Here is an 18,978-nt window from a genome sequence, read left to right as displayed (position 1 = left end):
CACTTGTAGTTCGCTGCCCCACCCTACTTCAGATCCATGATCTGGTCATTAGACAGTCGGTCGTTACGCCTCACAGCGTAATGGATAATTAGCATATTCCTCTTACTATATTATATAGGATATTCCCTATACTATACATTACATCCCCATGAACATTCTGAATTAGTTTGTACTTTTTTTTAATTTAAATTCTTTACTGTTTAAAGTATTACATGAGTCTCCTTTTTCCCTCATTGACCTTTCCCCGGCCACTTCCACCCCCCAGCACATTCCCTCACCCCCCTACTGTCTGTGTCCATTGGTTATGCATGCATACAAGTCCTTTGGTTGGTTTCTTACCTCCTCACCTTCCATCATAGATTGGACAGTCTATTCAATGCTTCTATGTCTCTGGTTCTATTTCTGTGCATCAGTTTATGTTGTTCATTATATTCCACAAATGAGTGACATCATGTGATATTTCTCTCTCTGACTGGCTTATTTCGCTTAGCATAATGTACTCCAGTTGCATCCATGCTGTTGCAAATGGTAAGAATTCCTTCTTTTTCTATAGAAGCATAGTATTTCATTGTGTAGATACACCAGTTTTTTAATCCACTCATCTGCTGATGGGCACTTAGGCTGTTTCCAAATCTTAACTATTGTAAATAGTGCTGCTATGAACATAGAGGTGCATATATCCTTTCTGATTGGTGTTTCTGTTTTCTTGGAATATAGTCCTAGAAGTGAGATTACTGGGTCAAATGGGAGTTCCATTTTTAACTTTTTGAGGAAACTCCATACTGTTTTCCACAGTGGCTGCACTAGTATGCATTCCCACCAGCAGTGCACGAGGGTTTTTTCTCCACATCCTCACAAGCACTTGTAGATTTGTTGATGATAGCCATTTTGACAGGTCTGAGATGGTACCTCATTGTTGTTTTGATTTGCATCTCTCAGATGATTAGTGACTTTTGAGCATGTTTTTATGTCTCTTGGCCTTCTGTATGTCCTCTTTTGAAAAATATCTATTTAGGTCCTTTGCCCACTTTTTGATTGGATTTACTAGTATCTTTCTTTTGTTAAGCTGTATGAGTTCTCTATAAATTTTAGAGATTAAACCCTTTATATGTTCTCCTATGTAGTGGGCTTTCTTGCTGTTTTGTTGATAGTTTCTTTTGCTGTGCAGAAGCTTTTTCTTTTGATGTAGTCCATCTGTTTATTTTCTCCTTAGTTTCCATTGTCCTAGGAGCTGTATTGGTAGAGATACTGCTATGACATATGTCTGGTATTTTGCTACCTATGGATTCTTCTAAGATTTTTATGGTTTCCTGTTTTATGTTTAAGTCCTTTATCCATTTTGAGTTTATTTTTGTATACAGTGTAAGTTGGTAGTTTAGTTTTATTTTTTTGCGTATCTGTTCAATTTTCCCAACACCATTTATTAAAGAGACTGTCTTGACTCCATTGTATGCTCTTGCCTCTTTTGTCAAATATTAATTGAGCATAATGGCTTGGGTAGGTTTCTGGGTTCCCTGTTATGTTCCACTGGTCTATATGACCACTTGTACTTCTTAATGCCTTCACCTTTGTAACCCATTCTCCCAACCCCCTTCCCAGCTGGGAACTGTCAGAACATTCTCTGTATCTCTATGAGTCTATTTGTATTCTACTTATTCACTTATTTTGTTTTGTTATATTCTAATGTTTATAGAAATGTATTTATTGCCATTTTATTTTTTTCCTCCTCCTCCTCCTTCTTCTTCTTGACCCTTAACATTTCATATAAAACTGGTTTGGTGGTGATGAGCTTTCTTGTCTGAAAAGTTCTTTACCTGTCCTTTGATTAGCTTTGTTAGTAGGTACAGTAATCTTGGTTGTAGGTCCTTGCTTTTCATCACTTTGAATACTTCTTGCCAATCCCTTCTGGGCTGCAAAGTTTCTGTTGAGAAATCAGCTCTATTGTAGGTAACTAACTACTTTTCTCTTGCTGCTTTTAAGATTCTCTCTTTGTCTTTAAGCTTTTGCGTTTTAATTATGATGTATCTTAGTGTGGGCCTCTTTGGGTTCATCTTATTTGGGACTCTACACTTCCTGGACTTGTATCTATTTCCTTCACCCAAGTTAGGCAAGTTTTCTGTCATTATCTTCTAAAATAGGTTTCAATTTCTTGCTCTCTCTCTTCTCATTTCCCATGGATATGGTGGTACACTTGAAGTTGTCCCAGAGGCTCCTTACACTATCCTCATTCTTTGTACTTTTTCTTTTTGCTGTTCTGATTGGGTCTCTTTGGCTTCCTTATATTCTAATTTTTGATTCTCAGCTTCATCTACTCTACAGTTGATTGCTTGTAAATTATTCTTCATTTCAGTTAGTGTATCCTTCATTTCTGACTGGTCCATTTTTATGCTGTTGAGGTTCTCACTAAATTCACTGAGCATCCTTATAACCAACTAGAGGCCCCGGTGCACGAAATTCGTGCATGGGGGAGGAGGGTGTCCCTCAACCCAGCCTGCACCCTCTCCAATCTGGGACGCCTCAAGGGATGTCCAACTGCCTGTTTAGGCCCAATCGGAACAGCAAAAAGAAAAAGTACAAAGTACTTTTAGTAGTTAGACATTTTGAGGAAATAAATCACAAATAGATTATCACATTCTTTTTTTAATTAAATCTTTATTGAAAGTATTATATATGTCTCCCTTTCCCCCCATTGACCCTGTCTATTCCGCCCCTCCCCCCCTCCCTAGGCCTTCACCACCCTATTGTCTGTATCCATGGGTTATGCATATATGCATACAAGGTCTTTGGTTAATCTCTTCGGGCAGTCAGACACGCCTCTCACAATCCAGGACTGCTGGCTCTCAACTGCTCACCTGCCTGCCTGCCTGATTGCCCCTAACTGCTTCTGCCTGCCAGCCTGATCACCCCCTAACCACTCCCCTGCCAGCCTGATTGACACCTAACTGCTCCCCTGCAGGCGCGATTGCCCCCAACTGCCCTCCCCTGCAGGTCTGGTTCCCACCAACTGCCCTCCTCTGCAGGCCTTGTCCCTCCCAACTGCCCTCTCCTGCAGGCCTGTTCACCCCTAACTGCCCTCCCCTGCAGGCCTGGTCCCCCCCACCTGCCCTCCCCTGCAAGCCTGGTCGCTCCAAACTGCCCTCCCCTGCAGGCCTGGTCGCCCCTAACTGCCTTCCCCTGCCAGCCTGGTCAACCCCAACTGCCCTCCCCATCGGCCTGCTCACCCCCAACTGTCCCCCCGTCGGCCTGATCACCCCCAACTGCACCCCCTGCTGGCCTGATGGCCTCCAACTGCCCCTCACCAATGGCCTGCTCGCCCCCAACTGCTGGCCTGCTTGCCCCCACTGCCCTCCTCTGCCAACCTGATCGCCTCCAACTGTCCTTCCCTGCCGGCCTGATCGCCCCTAACCACCTCTGCCTCAGCCCCGCCACCATGGCTTTGTCCAGAAGGACGTCCTGAAGCTCTCCCGGTTTAATTAGCATATTACCCTTTTATTAGTATAGATATTTTGAACTCTGAATCTAGCAGATTGCTTATCTTCATTTTGTTTAGTTCTTTTTCTGGCATTTTGTTCTGTTCTTTCATTTGAGATATGTTTTTTTGTCTCATTTTGACAGCCTCCAAAATGAGACAAACTTTCTCTGAGCTCTAGCATGGGCAGCATTTAGTCCTTGTGCGGGGAAGGGGGGAGAGTTGGCCTTTGTTTCTAATGTATTAGGTAGAGCTGCTACATCTCCCAAGCTTAGTAGAGTAGCCTAATGTAGTAGGTCTCCTCTAGAGCAGTGGTCGTCAACCTTTCAGACCTCACGGACCACCAGTGGTCCGAGGACCACCGGTTGGCGACTGCTGCTCTAGAGTTCAGTGGCACAGCCACCCCGAACACCCAAGCTAGGCATTTGAGGTGCATTCCCCGTGTAGGCTGTGTAAACCTCCTATAGTATTGAGTCTTTATTGCTGTTGGCATATCAATGGGAGGGATTTATCCCCAGGTGTATCAGCTTAAAGGACTGGCTATAACAACTAACCTCCAACCACCATGGAGGATCAACTATACAGAGGCCAACTACACAGAGGAGGACTTACTTCAGCAGGGCTCTGGTGCCTGCTGAATCCACCCCTTGAGTTTATTGCTCAATTGAGGTGGTTGGATGGTGGTGCTTCAAAGTGTTCTAAAGCTGCCCACTGGGTGCACTGGCTCTGGGACCTTCAGGGAGGTGCAAGCCAAGATCAGCTGCCGCTTGTGCTCTGCCTGGGACATGAGCTACAAAGGCCACCAGGTATGAGCTACAAAGCAATCTGCAGATGGTTGCTACTTGTGCTGAGTTTGGAAGTGCCCTGGCGAGGCCAAGCTGTGACCCAAGGCCAGCTGCCACTAGGTCTGGGGCCAACTTAGTGAGAGGTGCACAGCTTACTGAGGACAGATGCTGCTTGTTTTGGAAAATTCTGAAGCATGAAAATCTGAAGCATGAGCTAAGATGGCCATTCATATGGAAAAGCAACTGGAAACAGCTCAGGCCCTGACCAGGTAGCTCAGTTGGTTACAGCGTCATCCCAATATGCCAAGGTTTCGGGTTAGATTCCTAGTCAGGGCACATATAAGAATCAACCAATGAATGTATAAATAAGTAGAACAACAAATTAATGTCTCTCTCTCTCTCTCTAAATCAATCCATCAATAAACTTTTTTTTTTTTTTTTTTAAAGAAACAGCTTGGGTGGGCCCAAAGATGGGTGGGTGAGGCCTCAGAGAATCACCAGGTTGGAGCAAACTGTGTGAGTCAGGCTGATGGAGTCTCAGATATGGTGCTGACCTGCCAGCTCCCTGGGAGTGGGGGGCTGATGAAAGGAACAGTGGCCTCTGCCAGCACTTCTGTCTGGGAGAAAGCTCCCGCCCCCTTAGCTCTCATCCTGATGCTGAACAATTCAATTCCTCCCTGTTCCAACCTGTAAGCTGCTGCCCCATGCTGGAGATCAGAAAAAGTGAGTCTGAGTTAGTCCTTGTGCAGGGCCCTTTAATAGGAACTGCCTGCGACTCTAGCAGTCTCCCTCAGCCTCAATCCGTGCTGGTTTTCTATGGCCAGAAGTTATGGCGACTTCTCTTCCAGCATTGGAACTTGGGCTGAGGGACCTGGTGTGGGGATGGGACCTTGTAGGGAGCGGCTATAGGGTTAAGCCTTGGAATGACCTGTTGGCAAAGCCACAAACAAGTCCCAGCTTAGAGGGCACAGCCCTCTTAGCATAATTAAGCCTGACCTTAAGATGCCCCCTAGATCTTATCTGGGTAGCTAATGGGCTGTGGGAGATGCAGCAAGTGCTGCCAAAACAAGTGAAACTCACAAGAACATTGTAACTATGGTGACCACTACCTTGTTTATCTCTGGCTATAAAATAAAGGCTCAGCTTGCTGTCTGGATCTTTCTCTGTGGCCTTAGCCAGGCACAGGAGATCCACCTAGACCCAGCTTATTCTCTTTGTCTGTTTTTTCTTCAATCCTTCGCCGCCCTCCCTCAGGCTCGCCAAACCATTGGCTGTGCTGGCATGGCACAGGACCTCTTGTTCCTCAGTGGGGACCTCTGCAGCTAAGATATCCCTCCTGATTTTTATCCGACACATATGGGTGTGGGACCAGCCCATTCTGTGTCTCTGCCCCACCAAAAGTTTCAATGGGGCTTCTTCTTTAATTCCCTAGTTGTAGGACTTCCACTAAGCTGAATTTCAGATGGTGCTGAATGATGGTTGTTCTATAGTTTAGTTGTGATTTAATGTGGTTGTGGGAGGAAGCAAGTACCATGTTTACCTGCGCTGCCTGCCATATTGACCAACTAGTATGTTTAAATGCTCAAGATGAAAAGGGTAATGAGTATTTAAATTTGTGCTTCTAAGAAAGATCTTTCAGGGACAGAGTCCATTAACAACAGAGATAAGATCCAGGCTAATTGACACAGCACAAGAAGAACCAGAAATAAGTTTGCCATAGGCTCCAAATGTCTAGTCAACATTTAATAATACCTAATAGGAATCACTTGTATAATCATGATCAGATAAAATGAAAACAACAATACTACTCCCTACTTCTGATGAGGAGATTGAAGTATGTATCTGTAAATTAAACTACTCTTTACCTGTAACAATGTATGGCTAGAATTCTTCTTAAGGAAGGTCCGCCCAGTCCGTTCTCTCCACGCCCGAGCCGCTGCTACTTGTGATTCTACCTGGGGCAATGCATCAAGACGCACAGGGATAGGACGCCCTTTAGCAGATAAGCTCTCCAGCTGCTCCAAGTAAGCATAGTTGCTGCCACTCTGAGAAACAAAAGTACATCCTCACACAATTTGCATTTACTTATGGAGTTTAGAGTGAATTTTTAAATTAAATATTATTCTTTAAACCTTTTTGTATCTCTTGAATAGATACTAATGTTTTTAAAAAGTTTGTGCAAATACAATATGCAGATGATGTATAGAATTGTACACTTGAAATGATATATTAACTAATATCACCTCAATAAATTTAATTTTAAGTAAATTCATGTTGTCAAAGATTTTAATTTTATTAATTAATGAGGGGACCAGTAAGATATAAAAACCAGTTCAAAGGACAATGTAAGAACAGACATATATGTGCAATTAGAAATGAGAAAAGGAATTCGCTAATGGATGGAAACAGATGTTTATCACACAGCAGCAGTCGCCAACCTTTCAGACCTCGTGGACCACCAGTTGGCGACCACTGCTCCAAAGGTTTCCTTAAACCAGTGGTCACCAACCTTTCGGGCCTCGTGGACCACCAGTTGGCAACCGCTGTCATACAGGATAATGGAATTACCTTTTCTACAGTGTGGAAATCAATTGTTTCAAATACAAGGACAAATGTAATTGCTTCTTTATGAACATAATTCATTTGTATCACTATCATTTTAAATTAACTGATAGAGTTGTTAAATAGCTTCGTCAAAGATAATTTAAGGTATACAGTCCTAAAATTAGATAATTGTGGAGGGTCCACTAGACAACATCCAATATTCCATTGAAAAGACATCCAGTAATCTCTTTCACCTGTTTCAAAGTCTTTCACAATTTTTCCAACAACTACAAAATGTTGCTTTAGTTCTGATAACCACCTCTATTTTATGTTATACAAACACATATTAGAATGGATATTTTCCTTCTAAGCCACAATGTTTCAACATTTCCATGTAATGAAGTCATTGTTTTTAAAACTCATATACAACTTTAAGTTCACTAAGTAATTAAATCATTACAACATATGAGTTAACAAGTAATCCATTCTAGGGTCTTAGTAAGAACACCTGAAGTGGGTTGGCAGCCTATTAGATTGGATGAATCTGCTAGCAGATAAACATGTTAGCATTCCGATAAGAAACTGTATATATCCCATAACATCCATTGCTATTCAGAGGCTATAAAGGAAAGACATAGTATTATGTGCTAAATATTGATATTTCCATTAAAAGGTTATTTCCCACCCTAGCTGGTTTGGCTCAGTGGATAGAGCGTCGGCCTGCAGACTGAAGAGTCCTGGGATAGATTCCGGTCAAGGGCACATGCCCAGGTTGCGGGCTCAATCCTCAGTGGAGGGGGGGCGGCGTGCAGAAGGCAGCCAATCAATGCTTCTCTCTCATTGAAGTTTCTATCTCTCTCTCTCCCTTCCTCTCTAAAATCAATAATATATATATGTATATATTTTTTTTTAAAGGTTATTTCCCATGTATTAACTGACTAATCTGCCTACAAATTCATTTTGAAAGTTATATTGAAACATGGAAAAATAAACTTTGGAAAAGAGTAATAAGGTTCTCGTCCTGAGGTATTAAAATGGTATAATTAAATTGGAATGGTGTTAGAATAAGAACAGACAGCTAATTAAAAAATAAAACCTAGATACAGATAAGGTCAAGAAATACCTTAATTACTGCTAATCTCTCTGTAGCCAACTATAGCCACTTGACTACAGAATACCTTCTGGCTAAGCCTAGATAGAGCCTGCTCCCAAGCTATGTATCCTAAAGAAGAGTTTGCCTGTGAACAGAGCTGTCCACTTATTCAAAGTCTACAAGTCAATCCTCCCACTGAAGGAAAGGGCTTGGTGGAGAAAAAGTCCTTCAAAATTAGAGGGAACCCAAGATAGCTACCTGTACTTCCTAAGTCCTTCATCCTATCTAATAAAGAGGGAATATGCTAACTGACAATTTCGCCCTCACAAAGATGGCGGCGCCCACAGCCAATAAGGAGGGAATATGCTAACTGACTGCCACACCCTCAAAGATGGCAGAGCCCACAGCCACAAGATGGCGGCGCCCAGTCCCCTCACTGCCCCCCAGCCGCCCAGGGCTGGCCCAAGGCGCAGGCAAGCCTCGGATGGTAGCTGCCCAGCTACCCAGGGCCAGCCCAAGGCACAGGTAACCAAGGCCAGCCAAGGCTTGTGCTGCCGGCAGTGGTAGCAGCAGAGGTATGATGGGGGCATCGCCTTCCCCTGATCACTGGGTCACCTCCCACCCCTGAGGGCTCCTGGACTGTGAGAGGGGGCAGGCCAGGCTGAAGGACCTCCCCTCCAGTTCATAAATAAACAGCCAAGTAAGGATTATTGGACAGTCAATTGCCTGAAATAGGTTAAAGGTGAAATGGAGGAGCTTTCCTGATGAAGAGATAATTTTAAAAACAGCATAGAAAGAAAGGCAGCTAAGCAGATCCCAGAAAAAAAGTCAACTGAAAATAAAAAAGAAGTCATTAGAACTTGACACATAGAATATGTTCTTTCTTGGTGCAGCAGTTCAGTAGAAGAGAGTTGGTTTCCTTTTTCTTTGAGTGTAGCTCTATAATAAAGAGCACTTATATCCTGAGTACTGTGCATGCCCTAATGGTTTGTATAATTCAGAAGAAATATTATGTATTCAAGCAAATTTTTATCTCTAGCACTTACTTCATTCTGTCATCTTTTATAGCAGGGAGTCAATACAGATAAATAATGTTTAAACAGGTAATATTTATTTAGAATTATAAAATCAGATGCAAAAACAAGTGAATTTTAAGTACTGTCAATATTATTTTATGATTTTTCTATTCTAAAAAATTAAAGCCTTTAAGGATTCACTTGTGAAAGAGCATTATCTGAATGGCAAGAGAATTAAAAAGCTCCTTACCTGAATAGCTTCCACTTTAGTTGTCCATTCTCGAGCCTTCTGTAAGGCTTCTTTCAGGGACAGCACATTGGGTAGAAAGGCTGGAATGTTCTTAGCTTCGTTCACAATGCTTTCTAAACTTGCCACACTGTGCCGTGGTCTAAGAAAACATAAAAATTAGGGCAGATGCATGAGAAATCAAACAGCTATCAACATTTACATAACATTTTAGAATGTATAGAGAATTTTCATATACATGATTTCATTTAATTCTTACCACAATCCTATAAGGGAGGCAAAACAGCTATTATCTTTATTTCCATTTTACAGATAACTTTAACTTAAAGATCATTTATTTCCCCCAAAGTCATGTAGTAAATGGTACAACTGAAATACTGATGTCTCAAATCCCATGTTCCTCACTACACTAAACTGCCTCTACTTGAGTTCTCCACAATATCTGAAATTGTCAGAGATGCATATTAAATAGCAATGTGGAAACAATAGTCTAGAACTCCATTAATGTTGACCATGTACATTAAATTCAACTACATTCATAATACCTAGTTACATAAAGATGAACAAAACAAACCTTTATCCTCAACTAATCGGAATATAAGATAAGCATGTACTGGGAGCTAAGAACAAATTACTATAGGGGAGGGAGTGATTAATTCTGCCTACGGGAGTTGAGAAGGGCTTTGAGTTAAGCCTTAAGGAATTGTGACATTGTCAAGTAAAAGGTTAAAGGGGGAAAAAAAAACACAGAAATATAATGAACAAAGACAAAGAGAAACAGTTAAAAAATGAGTTGGTAGTTTAGTTTAAGATCAGAGATGGTGTGAAGACTGGGGGAGCAAGAATAAAACCAAGGGATATGGCAGGAAAGAAAGATGTAAACAGATTAAGAGTCTTAAGAGCCATGAATTTCACTAGGCACTGTGCTAGGTCCAGGAGATTATTAATGCACAAGGGTGACAGCGTCCTTGCCTTATGAAAATTTTAATTTTGTGGAGGAGGGAATTACTGAGTTAGATGCACTATAAGTGCAATGATAGAGGAAAATAAAGACGCTATCAAGATATATGGGAGGGCCTAATTGACTTGGTAGGTGAAGGAAGGATTCCCAGAAGTGGCCTCTAAGTTTTCTTATCCTTTTTGAATAGGAGTGAGTCAGAAAAGCTGGGGCAGAGGGAGGGTGGGGAAGGTGAAGGTACACCACAGGGGATGAGCAGAGAGGAAGGCTGTTCCATAGGAGAATAAAAGGTGCAAAGGTCCACAGATGAGAAAGAACATGGCATGTTTGAGGAAGCAATGGTGGGAGGCAGGGGCAATCACTATGTTAGAATACAAGTGGAAGAATGGCAAGGTATGAGGCAAGATATTAAAGCAAAGGGCTAGATTATAGCTGGCCTTATAAATCAGGTTAAGGAATCTGAACTTCATCCCAAGGGGAATGGGAAACAAGGCTTTAATAAAGCAAAGGCGTCAAATAGTCATCTGTATTTTAGGAAAATACTAGTTGCAGTGTAGAGAATGGATTAGAGAGGGGTGAGCTCATAGACAGGACCTGTAGCTACAATCCAGATCAGCTATAACAGCCCAACGAAAAAGAATGAAAGTGAGAAACTGAGGAATTAGAATCAGCATGACTTGGTAGTTAACTGAGTTGGATAAGAAAATAGAACACAGGGATCAAACTTAATTTCCAAAGTACTGACTTGTTCAAATGAGTGAAAGATGGCATAATTCAGAGAACAAAGGAAGAACTTATGGGAAGGAATTATTTCTGGATATGGGAATTTGAGGAACATACAATGGAATTATAGACAAATGGTATCTATGAAAAAAATCTATAGATAAGAATTTGGAATTAATCAGTATAAAGATGGTAAATGGAATGAAGAAGTGAGCAGAAATTTCCAGAAAGGTGTACAAAGTGAGAAAAGAAGCAGTCTAGGCCAGAATACTGAGGCAAGTCATTACTTAAGAGGCAGAGAGAGAAGAAAGATTATTAAAAAAATGATCAGGCCCTGGCTGGATAGCTCAGTTGATTAGAGCATCATCCCAATACGCCAAGGTTAGGAGTTCGATCCTCAAGCAGGGCACATACAAGAATCAAATAATGAATGCATAAATAAGTGGAACAACAAATCGATGTTTCTCTCTCCTTTCCCCCCTCTCAAAAATCAATAAATTAAAAAAGAAAAAAATGGTCAGTAGTTAACCAGTACTAAGAAATGAAGAATAGTAAGAATGTGTTTCAGAAAGGTAACTTTGACAGGAGTTTAAAAAGGGAAGTTCTAGTTCCCACCATTCCCCCAACCCCATCACCCCCTACTTCTTTACCAATTTTATTTTCTTTGTGACACTATATATCTGAAATTCATTCATTCCTACACTATTCAACTGTCTCTCCCCACTAGAATGGTGGTTCTGTTTAGAGCAGGAACCTTAAATAGGAAAATATAAAAGACATTTTAGAGGCAAATATCACCAAAACTTGGTGACTAATTAAATGTAGAAAAATGAGAAAAAATAAAGTTTTTAAAGATTACTATAAACAAATTTCATTCACTTGACTATGATCAATTGCATCAGATATACCAAAATCTAATTTTGCACTCCAAAGTCATTTAGCTTTTTCCATTTAATATGCTTTCACTTCCTGAAGTGTCATGAACCTGAAGGCACAGGAATATTTTAGATAAGAAAAGCTATAAATAAATATAGTTTGTATTCTCCATAGCATCTGGAGAGCAAAATATCCAATATATATGGAGCCTTTTTTGGCAGAGCAGAACTATGTTAATTAAATCAAAGGCTTTCCTAACAAATCCATTCAAAATAAGTGGCAGGCATAGCAGTAAGTACATGGAGACTTCAGAATGAAGTGGAAAAGGCTTTAAATTTGAGCTGTGTTATTTAATAAGTATGTGATCTCTCTTTTAAGCATCCCAGTTTTCTCATATTCACAGTAGAAATTATATAAATATAAATATAAATCTTAGCTGCTGAAAAAAAGACTTTCACAAAGAACATTACAGTCAAATTAGTTGATATATAGTCAAATATGCTTTACTTAAATCTCACAAATCCAATGGGGTGCCAACACTAATGCAACTGCTTAACGTTCTTATGTCTGATTCTTATCTCCCACTATTTTCCTACATAAATCCTCCACTCCAAACAAGCCCATTTAACGTTTGTCTCACACCTTAAACTTAGCTTATGACATTTCTCTTGCCTCCTCTTCCACTTCAATCCTACTCATTTTTCAAGGCTCTAAATTCTTACATTTCTCTCAAAATTCTCTTTTGACCATCCAAGCTAACAATGATCTCTCCTCTTTTGAATTCCTATAGCACTTTTCTGTACCCCTCATTTAATAACATACTGCAATGACCTTTATAGTTCTTAGCTCCTAACTATAAAATCAGTAATGGAAGGCTCTAAACAAAATACTATTTTGTATCACTTAAATTACCTAACAAAGTACTCTGCATATAGTATGCACACAATATTACAAACTGTCTATATGTAGACTCATTTGATAACTTAGTGATTGGTCAGGGAAGACACAAAATATTTATTGAAATAAACAGACCCTTATGCTCCTCCTCCCATTCTACTATCTGGCTTAGTTATTATAGAGGCAACAGTCACCAATATGTGTTCACCTTGCCTGGAGGCAGACCTTAGCCTTTTCTTCCCATCGCTCAGAGACTGTAAGGAGCTCCTGTAGTTCAGCCATTGCTTTCTCCACAGCATGGTGGGGAGCCAACCCCACCCCAGAGTCTATCAATTTCTTCATGACATCCAAAGTGACTTGTTGTGGATCTGATAGAGTCAGTCTTACTTCATCCAACCACCGAGCCTGCTGTAGCTCTTGCTTTAGTCGGGCTAATTCAGGTAGCTCCACATAGAGACTAGAGCCCATGTCTATCAACATCTGGAGTTTAGAAGAATCTGGGGTTTCATCCATCATGGCCTCTTGAGCACGTTCATGAAACTCTTCCACATCATCCAGCAGATTCTGAAAAGGCCAAAAGAATAAAAATTAAAAATAATTTTAAAAGATAAAAAATCTGTATGTAATAAACATATCTGATGGGCAATAAAATACACAGTTTTGATAGGCAAAATTATCAATTCTAGACCACCTAATAATCTCACCATGATAGTACCAAATAGATATGATAGTTAAGGGCATAAATATGCTTCTCTATAATTACTTACATAGTCATACTTTTAACATACGATTCATTAAAACGTATGTAATGACTTCTGACTTACATGCAGGTACTACACAAATACAGCATTAAACAAAACACAAAAAGTCCTTGTCTTCCAAAAACATACATTTCAATGTAAGTGACCAGTCACTGAATACATAAATAAAATGTCAAGTTTTTAAAATGCTATCAAAACAAAATAGGGCAACACAATAGACAATGAACAGAAGGGCAGCATATTACTTTGCAAGGGTCGTCTGAACGACAGATGAACCAAAACAGAAATGAAAACGTAGATATGGGAACCTTATGAAGAGCTGGGGAAGAGGAGTTCAGGCAGGGCAAGTAATAACTGCAATAGCTTTTAAACAGAAATGAGCCTGGTGCTCAAAAGTGGATGATAGGGAGCAAAGTAGATGAAGAATAAATGTAGTTGAATAAGCAGAGGTCAGATTACATAGTGCCTTGTAGATTATGAGTTTGGATTTCAATGACTTTGGAGAATCACTAGAGGATTTTAACCATGGGGAAGTGATATGATTTGATTTTTAATATAATTTTTAATATAGTTTTATTAATTTCAGAGAGAAAGGGATAGGGAGAGAGAGAGAAAGAAACATCAATGATGAGAATCATTGATCGGCTGTCTCCTGCACAACCCCTACTGCTAATCGAGCCCGCAACCCGAGCATGTGCCCTTGACCAGAATCAAACCTGGGACCCTTCAGTCTGCAGGCAGGCACTCTATCCACTGAGCTAAACCATCTAGGGCTGATATGATTTGATTTATATCTTACATGGTCACTCTGGCTACTAAATGAAAAATAAACTGTCAGGACAAGAACAGAAAGGAGATCAGGTAAGAGGCTGTTGTCATAATTTAATGGACAGATTCTAGTGGTTTAGAGCAGTTTAAGCAATGGAATTGATGACAAATGATTTACTTTGGGATTCATTTTGGAGATAATAGTAGCACTTGTTTAGAGATTGGCTGTGGGGTAGGAGGGAAATAAAGGAATCAAAAATTTTGATTCATTAAAACACTTTTAGATGCCTTTTAGTCTTCCAAAGGGAAGCAGAGAATATGCAACTGGATAGTCAAGTCTGTAGAAAAGAAGAATGGCAGAGATGGATATTTGGAACTCAACTGAATATAGGTGATATTTAATGTCAATGTGACTGGACAAATAAGAAGGGATCAAGACCAAGAATAAAAGTAGGGCTAAGCTGCCCAGCCAGTATGACTCAGTGGTTGAGTGTCAACCCATGAACCAGGAGGTCAGAGTTCGATTCCCAATCGAGGCACACATCCGGGTTGCTGGCTTGATCCCTGGCCCCAGTCAGGGCACATGCAGGAGGCAACCAAGCGATGTGTCTCTAACATGAGACACATCAGATCCACTCTCTCCTTCCATTCTCTCTAAATATCAATGGAAAAAATAACTTCAGGTGAAAATTTAATAAAGAACTGAGACTCCTTATATACTCCACAACCAGAAATCAAACCAAGGAGAAGACAATCAGCAAAGAAAACTAAAGAAAAGGAATTATGAATGAGCTAAGAAAACCAAAGAATACAGTGTCACAGATGTTTAAAGAAGAAAATCTCTCAGGGCCCACCCAGTGTGGCTCAGTGAATGAGCTTTGGGCCAAGCACCAAAAGGTCACCGTTTCGATTCCTGGTCAGGGCACATGCCCAGGTTGCAGGCTTGATGCCCAGCAGTGGGATGCGCAGGAAGCAGCCAATCAAAGTGATTTTTCTCTCTCACTGATGTTTCTATCTCTCTCTCCCTCCCCCTTTCTATCTCTCTAAAAAAAATAATCAATAAAAACATTTTGTGCCAAAACCGGTTTGGCTCAGTGGATAGAGCGTCGGCCTGCGGACTGAAGGGTCCCAGGTTCGATTCCGGTCAGGGGCACATACCTTGGTTGCGGGCACATCCCCAGGAGGCAGCTGATTGATGTTTCTCTCTCACCGATGTTTCTAACTCACTATCCCTCTCTCCTCTTCTCTGTAAAATATCAATAAAATATATTAAAAAAAAACAAAACATTTTGTTTTAAATCAAAAGAAAATCTCTCAGGAAAGAAAGTATGTTTAATTATCAAATTGCTTATATAAACTGGAATAAGACAAAAACACTATTGATATGAGATTTCAAAGTTGTTAACCTTGATAAAAAAAACATTTTAGCTATCCCACCCACAGCCAAATCACAAAGAAACACCACAAACTATCAAAAGATTACTAACTGTGCAAAGTGATATATTTGAAATATACTACTTAATACATTTGACTTCACATTGTCATTAAACCATCAGAGCCCTGATAATGTCAGAGCTCTGCATTTTTTAAAACTCATGAACTAATAATTCACTGATATATTCAGGTTATTTTAACTAATTTCTTACATTTCAATTACATCTAAGTTAAATGGGGCTTCTGACCTAAATTTAATACAGAAATAAAATTCTAAACTAGCGTTAATTCCAGAATTTAAAAGTGGGAATTACAGGCTAAGAATGAAATCAAGAGATCCTTACTACCCACTAAAAAAACTTAAATAGCAGCACTTACGTAAGAAAAGAAAGAGAACAAAAAACTAGTCTAGACACACTACTCTGTTTACCCAAAATTGTAGCCTATACTACAAAGGAATTTACCCAATTAAAGAATGTAATACTTCACCTTTACTTGTCGAGCTTGGCTGATGACACATGGAAGGCTAAAAAGTTGTTGGACAAAGGCCTTCAATTCTTCCACTGTCAGTTTGGTCCGAGTCCTCCCACAATCAGTGCTCTGCCTGATGTAAAATAATATAGACATAAGTAAGAAAAATTCAGTTATTCTGATATCAAAAGGGCCTCTAATCTCTTTATAATTCTCACCCAAGCAATCCCAAAATACTATGTTTGATGATTCTACTTGCAATGGTGATGATCACTTCCAAATTAGGTTTTTTAGCTCTATAGTTAATGGCTCAAAGATTCAACTCTCCAAGTTCTAGTTCCTCCAATCTTACAACTACTAAATATTTTAAACATTCAATAAATTCTTCACAGTAAAATATTAAGTTCACTGATAAAATGGAATGATCTATCTCAAGAAGCTTAAGATGAGGAACAAGGGCAATTTACCTGGCTTAGGAAACAACCCTCTGAAGCTCATTCACAATTCTGTTTGTGTGTATATTTTTCTTTAAAAAAAGGGGGGGGGGAAGAGGGGCTCCTAAGCTTTCACCAGATTTTCTAAGGGGGTCAGTGACCCAATGACAGGTGAAGATTTGCTGATCAATGTCTCTAAGAAAGGTTTTCTGATAAAATAGTAGATAAAAGGTGCACAATAATTTAAAACCCAATGTAAATTGCTATAGAGAAAGCCATTCAGACACAAGGAATGTGTTAGAATAAGTATGAAACACTACAGAAAATGTAACACATATGAATTACATTAAATCAAGGGCAAATTCTTTTGTGCTCCTTAATAACAAGCTTCCACTGAATCCCACAAGGTTACCCTTTGCTGCCATCTGCCTTCAGCCTATTGTATTATATATTTACTTACAAATATTTATTGCACAGCTACTATGTGTCAGGCATTGTTTTAAGCACAATAAGTATAGCAATAAAAAAAATATAGCAATGAAAAAACATACATTCTAGTGGGTTGGGAAAGAAAGGTGATAAAACAATAAATAAGTAAATTAGTGTATCAGGAGGTGACAGGGCTAGGAGAAAAATAAAGCAGAAGGCTGCAATTTTATAAAGGGGTGTCAGTGAAGGCCTCTACGAGAATGTGACATCTGAAGAAGACTTGAAAGAAGTACGGAGACCAGACATCTGGATATCAGGGGAAGAGAACTCAAAGCAGAGTGAAGAGAGGTGTGAAGGCACTAAGTAGGAACACTTCTGGTGTGTATGAACAGTACTAAATAGAAGAGGGTTGCAAAATGAAGCAAGCAAGAAAGGAAGTAGTAGGAGATAAGATTAGCGCATGACTACAGGAGAGAGGGACATGGACAGAAGAGGTCAAAGCTGATGAAGGACCTCAAAAGCAAGCTGAAATTTTGACTTTTACTCTGAAAAAAAATAAGGAAACCATTAAAGAATTCAACTCTTCTTAGTCTTACCTGTGTTTCTGCTTTTTGCTCAGAAGCAGTTGAGCCACGGAAGCACAGGTCTCAGCCTCTTTTACAGCATCCCTGAGTTTTCTAAAGAGATCATTCTCTGGGTATTTCCTATCCTCAGCATCTTCCAGCATTACTCGTAATTCAATCAAATCTGTAAAAATAAATAAAAAAGCCATATACTATGACCATGTAGACATAAAAAATCATTTATAAATCTTAAGTAACCTCTCTTAAGTGAATCATCAACCTATTAGCAAAAATCTACTGCAGCTGTGAGAAAACCTCACTAATGCAATAAAAGCGTATTCCTAATTCTTACAATGTCTCTCAGGTAAGCCAAGTTTTCTTTCTCAATAAGCCTTTAATGTTAGCCTACTGGTAACAATGGCTCCTCAAAACATACTTAGTATATCTACCGCAAGTTAGTTATCTATCCCATTTTACAACAAATTTTTCACTTAAAGATTCTCAAATAGAAAATTAAGACTATAACCAACCAACCCATTAGACTCAAATATCATACAAAGCCTAGAATTTCTGCTTAATGAAGGAAAAACACATTAAAAAAGGCCTCTTTCAAAATGACAATTTCAGTGTAACCTTTCTTGTGGTTGAAGTTGGCAGATAATGCTTCAGTAACTCGACTGACCCAAGTGTCATAGGACTGTGCCCTGACTTTCACACCATATAGCAGAGAAGGGAGGTCCTCTAATGGGTAGCGATATCTAAAAACAAAACAAAACAAAACAACATGGAAATAAAAACTTCAAAAACCAACAACTTGAAAGTAAATTCAATTTTAAGTACAATCAGCTTAAGTAAAGTACAATGGCCAGAGGAATGGGGTCTTGGTATACATAAAGAGAAAATCAAAGAAACCACAGATAAAAAACATGTGCAATCAACTGATAAAGAAACTAATTTTAGTTGCCCAAGTTTAGGGCCAACTTTAAAGAACTGTTCTCAAAGCAGGAAGGTAGATAGGTAAGAAATTACCAGCCCAGACACAGGGGAAGGAATTACAAAGAGCAACATTAATCCTTGGTTTTAAAAGAGGGTAATGGAAGTTTAACAAGAAACTTCTGGATACCTAAGACATTTCTTCTGCATGGGGCAGGGGCACAGATCAGTTGGATGGTACAGACACACAAGCCGCTCAGGATTACAGGAGCACGTGAGAGCAGAGAGAAAACATGTGGTTCTGCATGCTGAACACTGTCGCTCATCATCAGGAACAAGCTCAAACACTTCTTCTTCTGACATCAGGACACCCTGAAATACAATTAATGTCATTAGATCAAGTCTTCCTAGTCTTTCAAGCATCCAAGAACTTACTTTTTCATTTTTTAATTTAATTTTTATCTTTTGATTTGAGAGAGAGGGGAAAGGAAAGAGAGGTGGTGAGAGAGAGAGAGAAACATCAATTTGCAATTACACATTTTTATGTATTCATTCATTGCTTGATTCTCATGTGCCC

At 39.7% G+C, this 18,978-nt stretch overlaps 1 protein-coding gene across 4 annotated transcripts in view; it reads right to left on the bottom strand.

The window, feature by feature from the left end:
• The window catches only part of KDM5A (lysine demethylase 5A), a 103,702-nt gene that overhangs the window by 31,909 nt on the left and 52,815 nt on the right, over positions 1 to 18,978 (bottom strand). For 3 of the 4 annotated variants that reach the window (XM_054718771.1, XM_054718772.1, XM_054718774.1), the window contains 7 exons: positions 18,592 to 18,773; positions 18,102 to 18,226; positions 17,502 to 17,652; positions 16,061 to 16,175; positions 12,817 to 13,172; positions 9,158 to 9,296; positions 6,120 to 6,299 (listed from right to left, as the gene is read on the bottom strand). In XM_054718771.1, the coding sequence (XP_054574746.1) occupies positions 6,120 to 6,299; positions 9,158 to 9,296; positions 12,817 to 13,172; positions 16,061 to 16,175; positions 17,502 to 17,652; positions 18,102 to 18,226; positions 18,592 to 18,773 (1,248 nt within the window). The remainder of the gene's footprint in view (positions 1 to 6,119; positions 6,300 to 9,157; positions 9,297 to 12,816; positions 13,173 to 16,060; positions 16,176 to 17,501; positions 17,653 to 18,101; positions 18,227 to 18,591; positions 18,774 to 18,978) is intronic. The other variant, XM_054718773.1, reaches the window with a different exon arrangement.

Source organism: Eptesicus fuscus, chromosome 7 (assembly GCF_027574615.1).
Source record: "Eptesicus fuscus isolate TK198812 chromosome 7, DD_ASM_mEF_20220401, whole genome shotgun sequence".
NCBI classification, from domain to species: Eukaryota; Metazoa; Chordata; class Mammalia; order Chiroptera; family Vespertilionidae; genus Eptesicus; species Eptesicus fuscus.
This window is presented reverse-complemented; position numbering and strand designations above follow the sequence as displayed.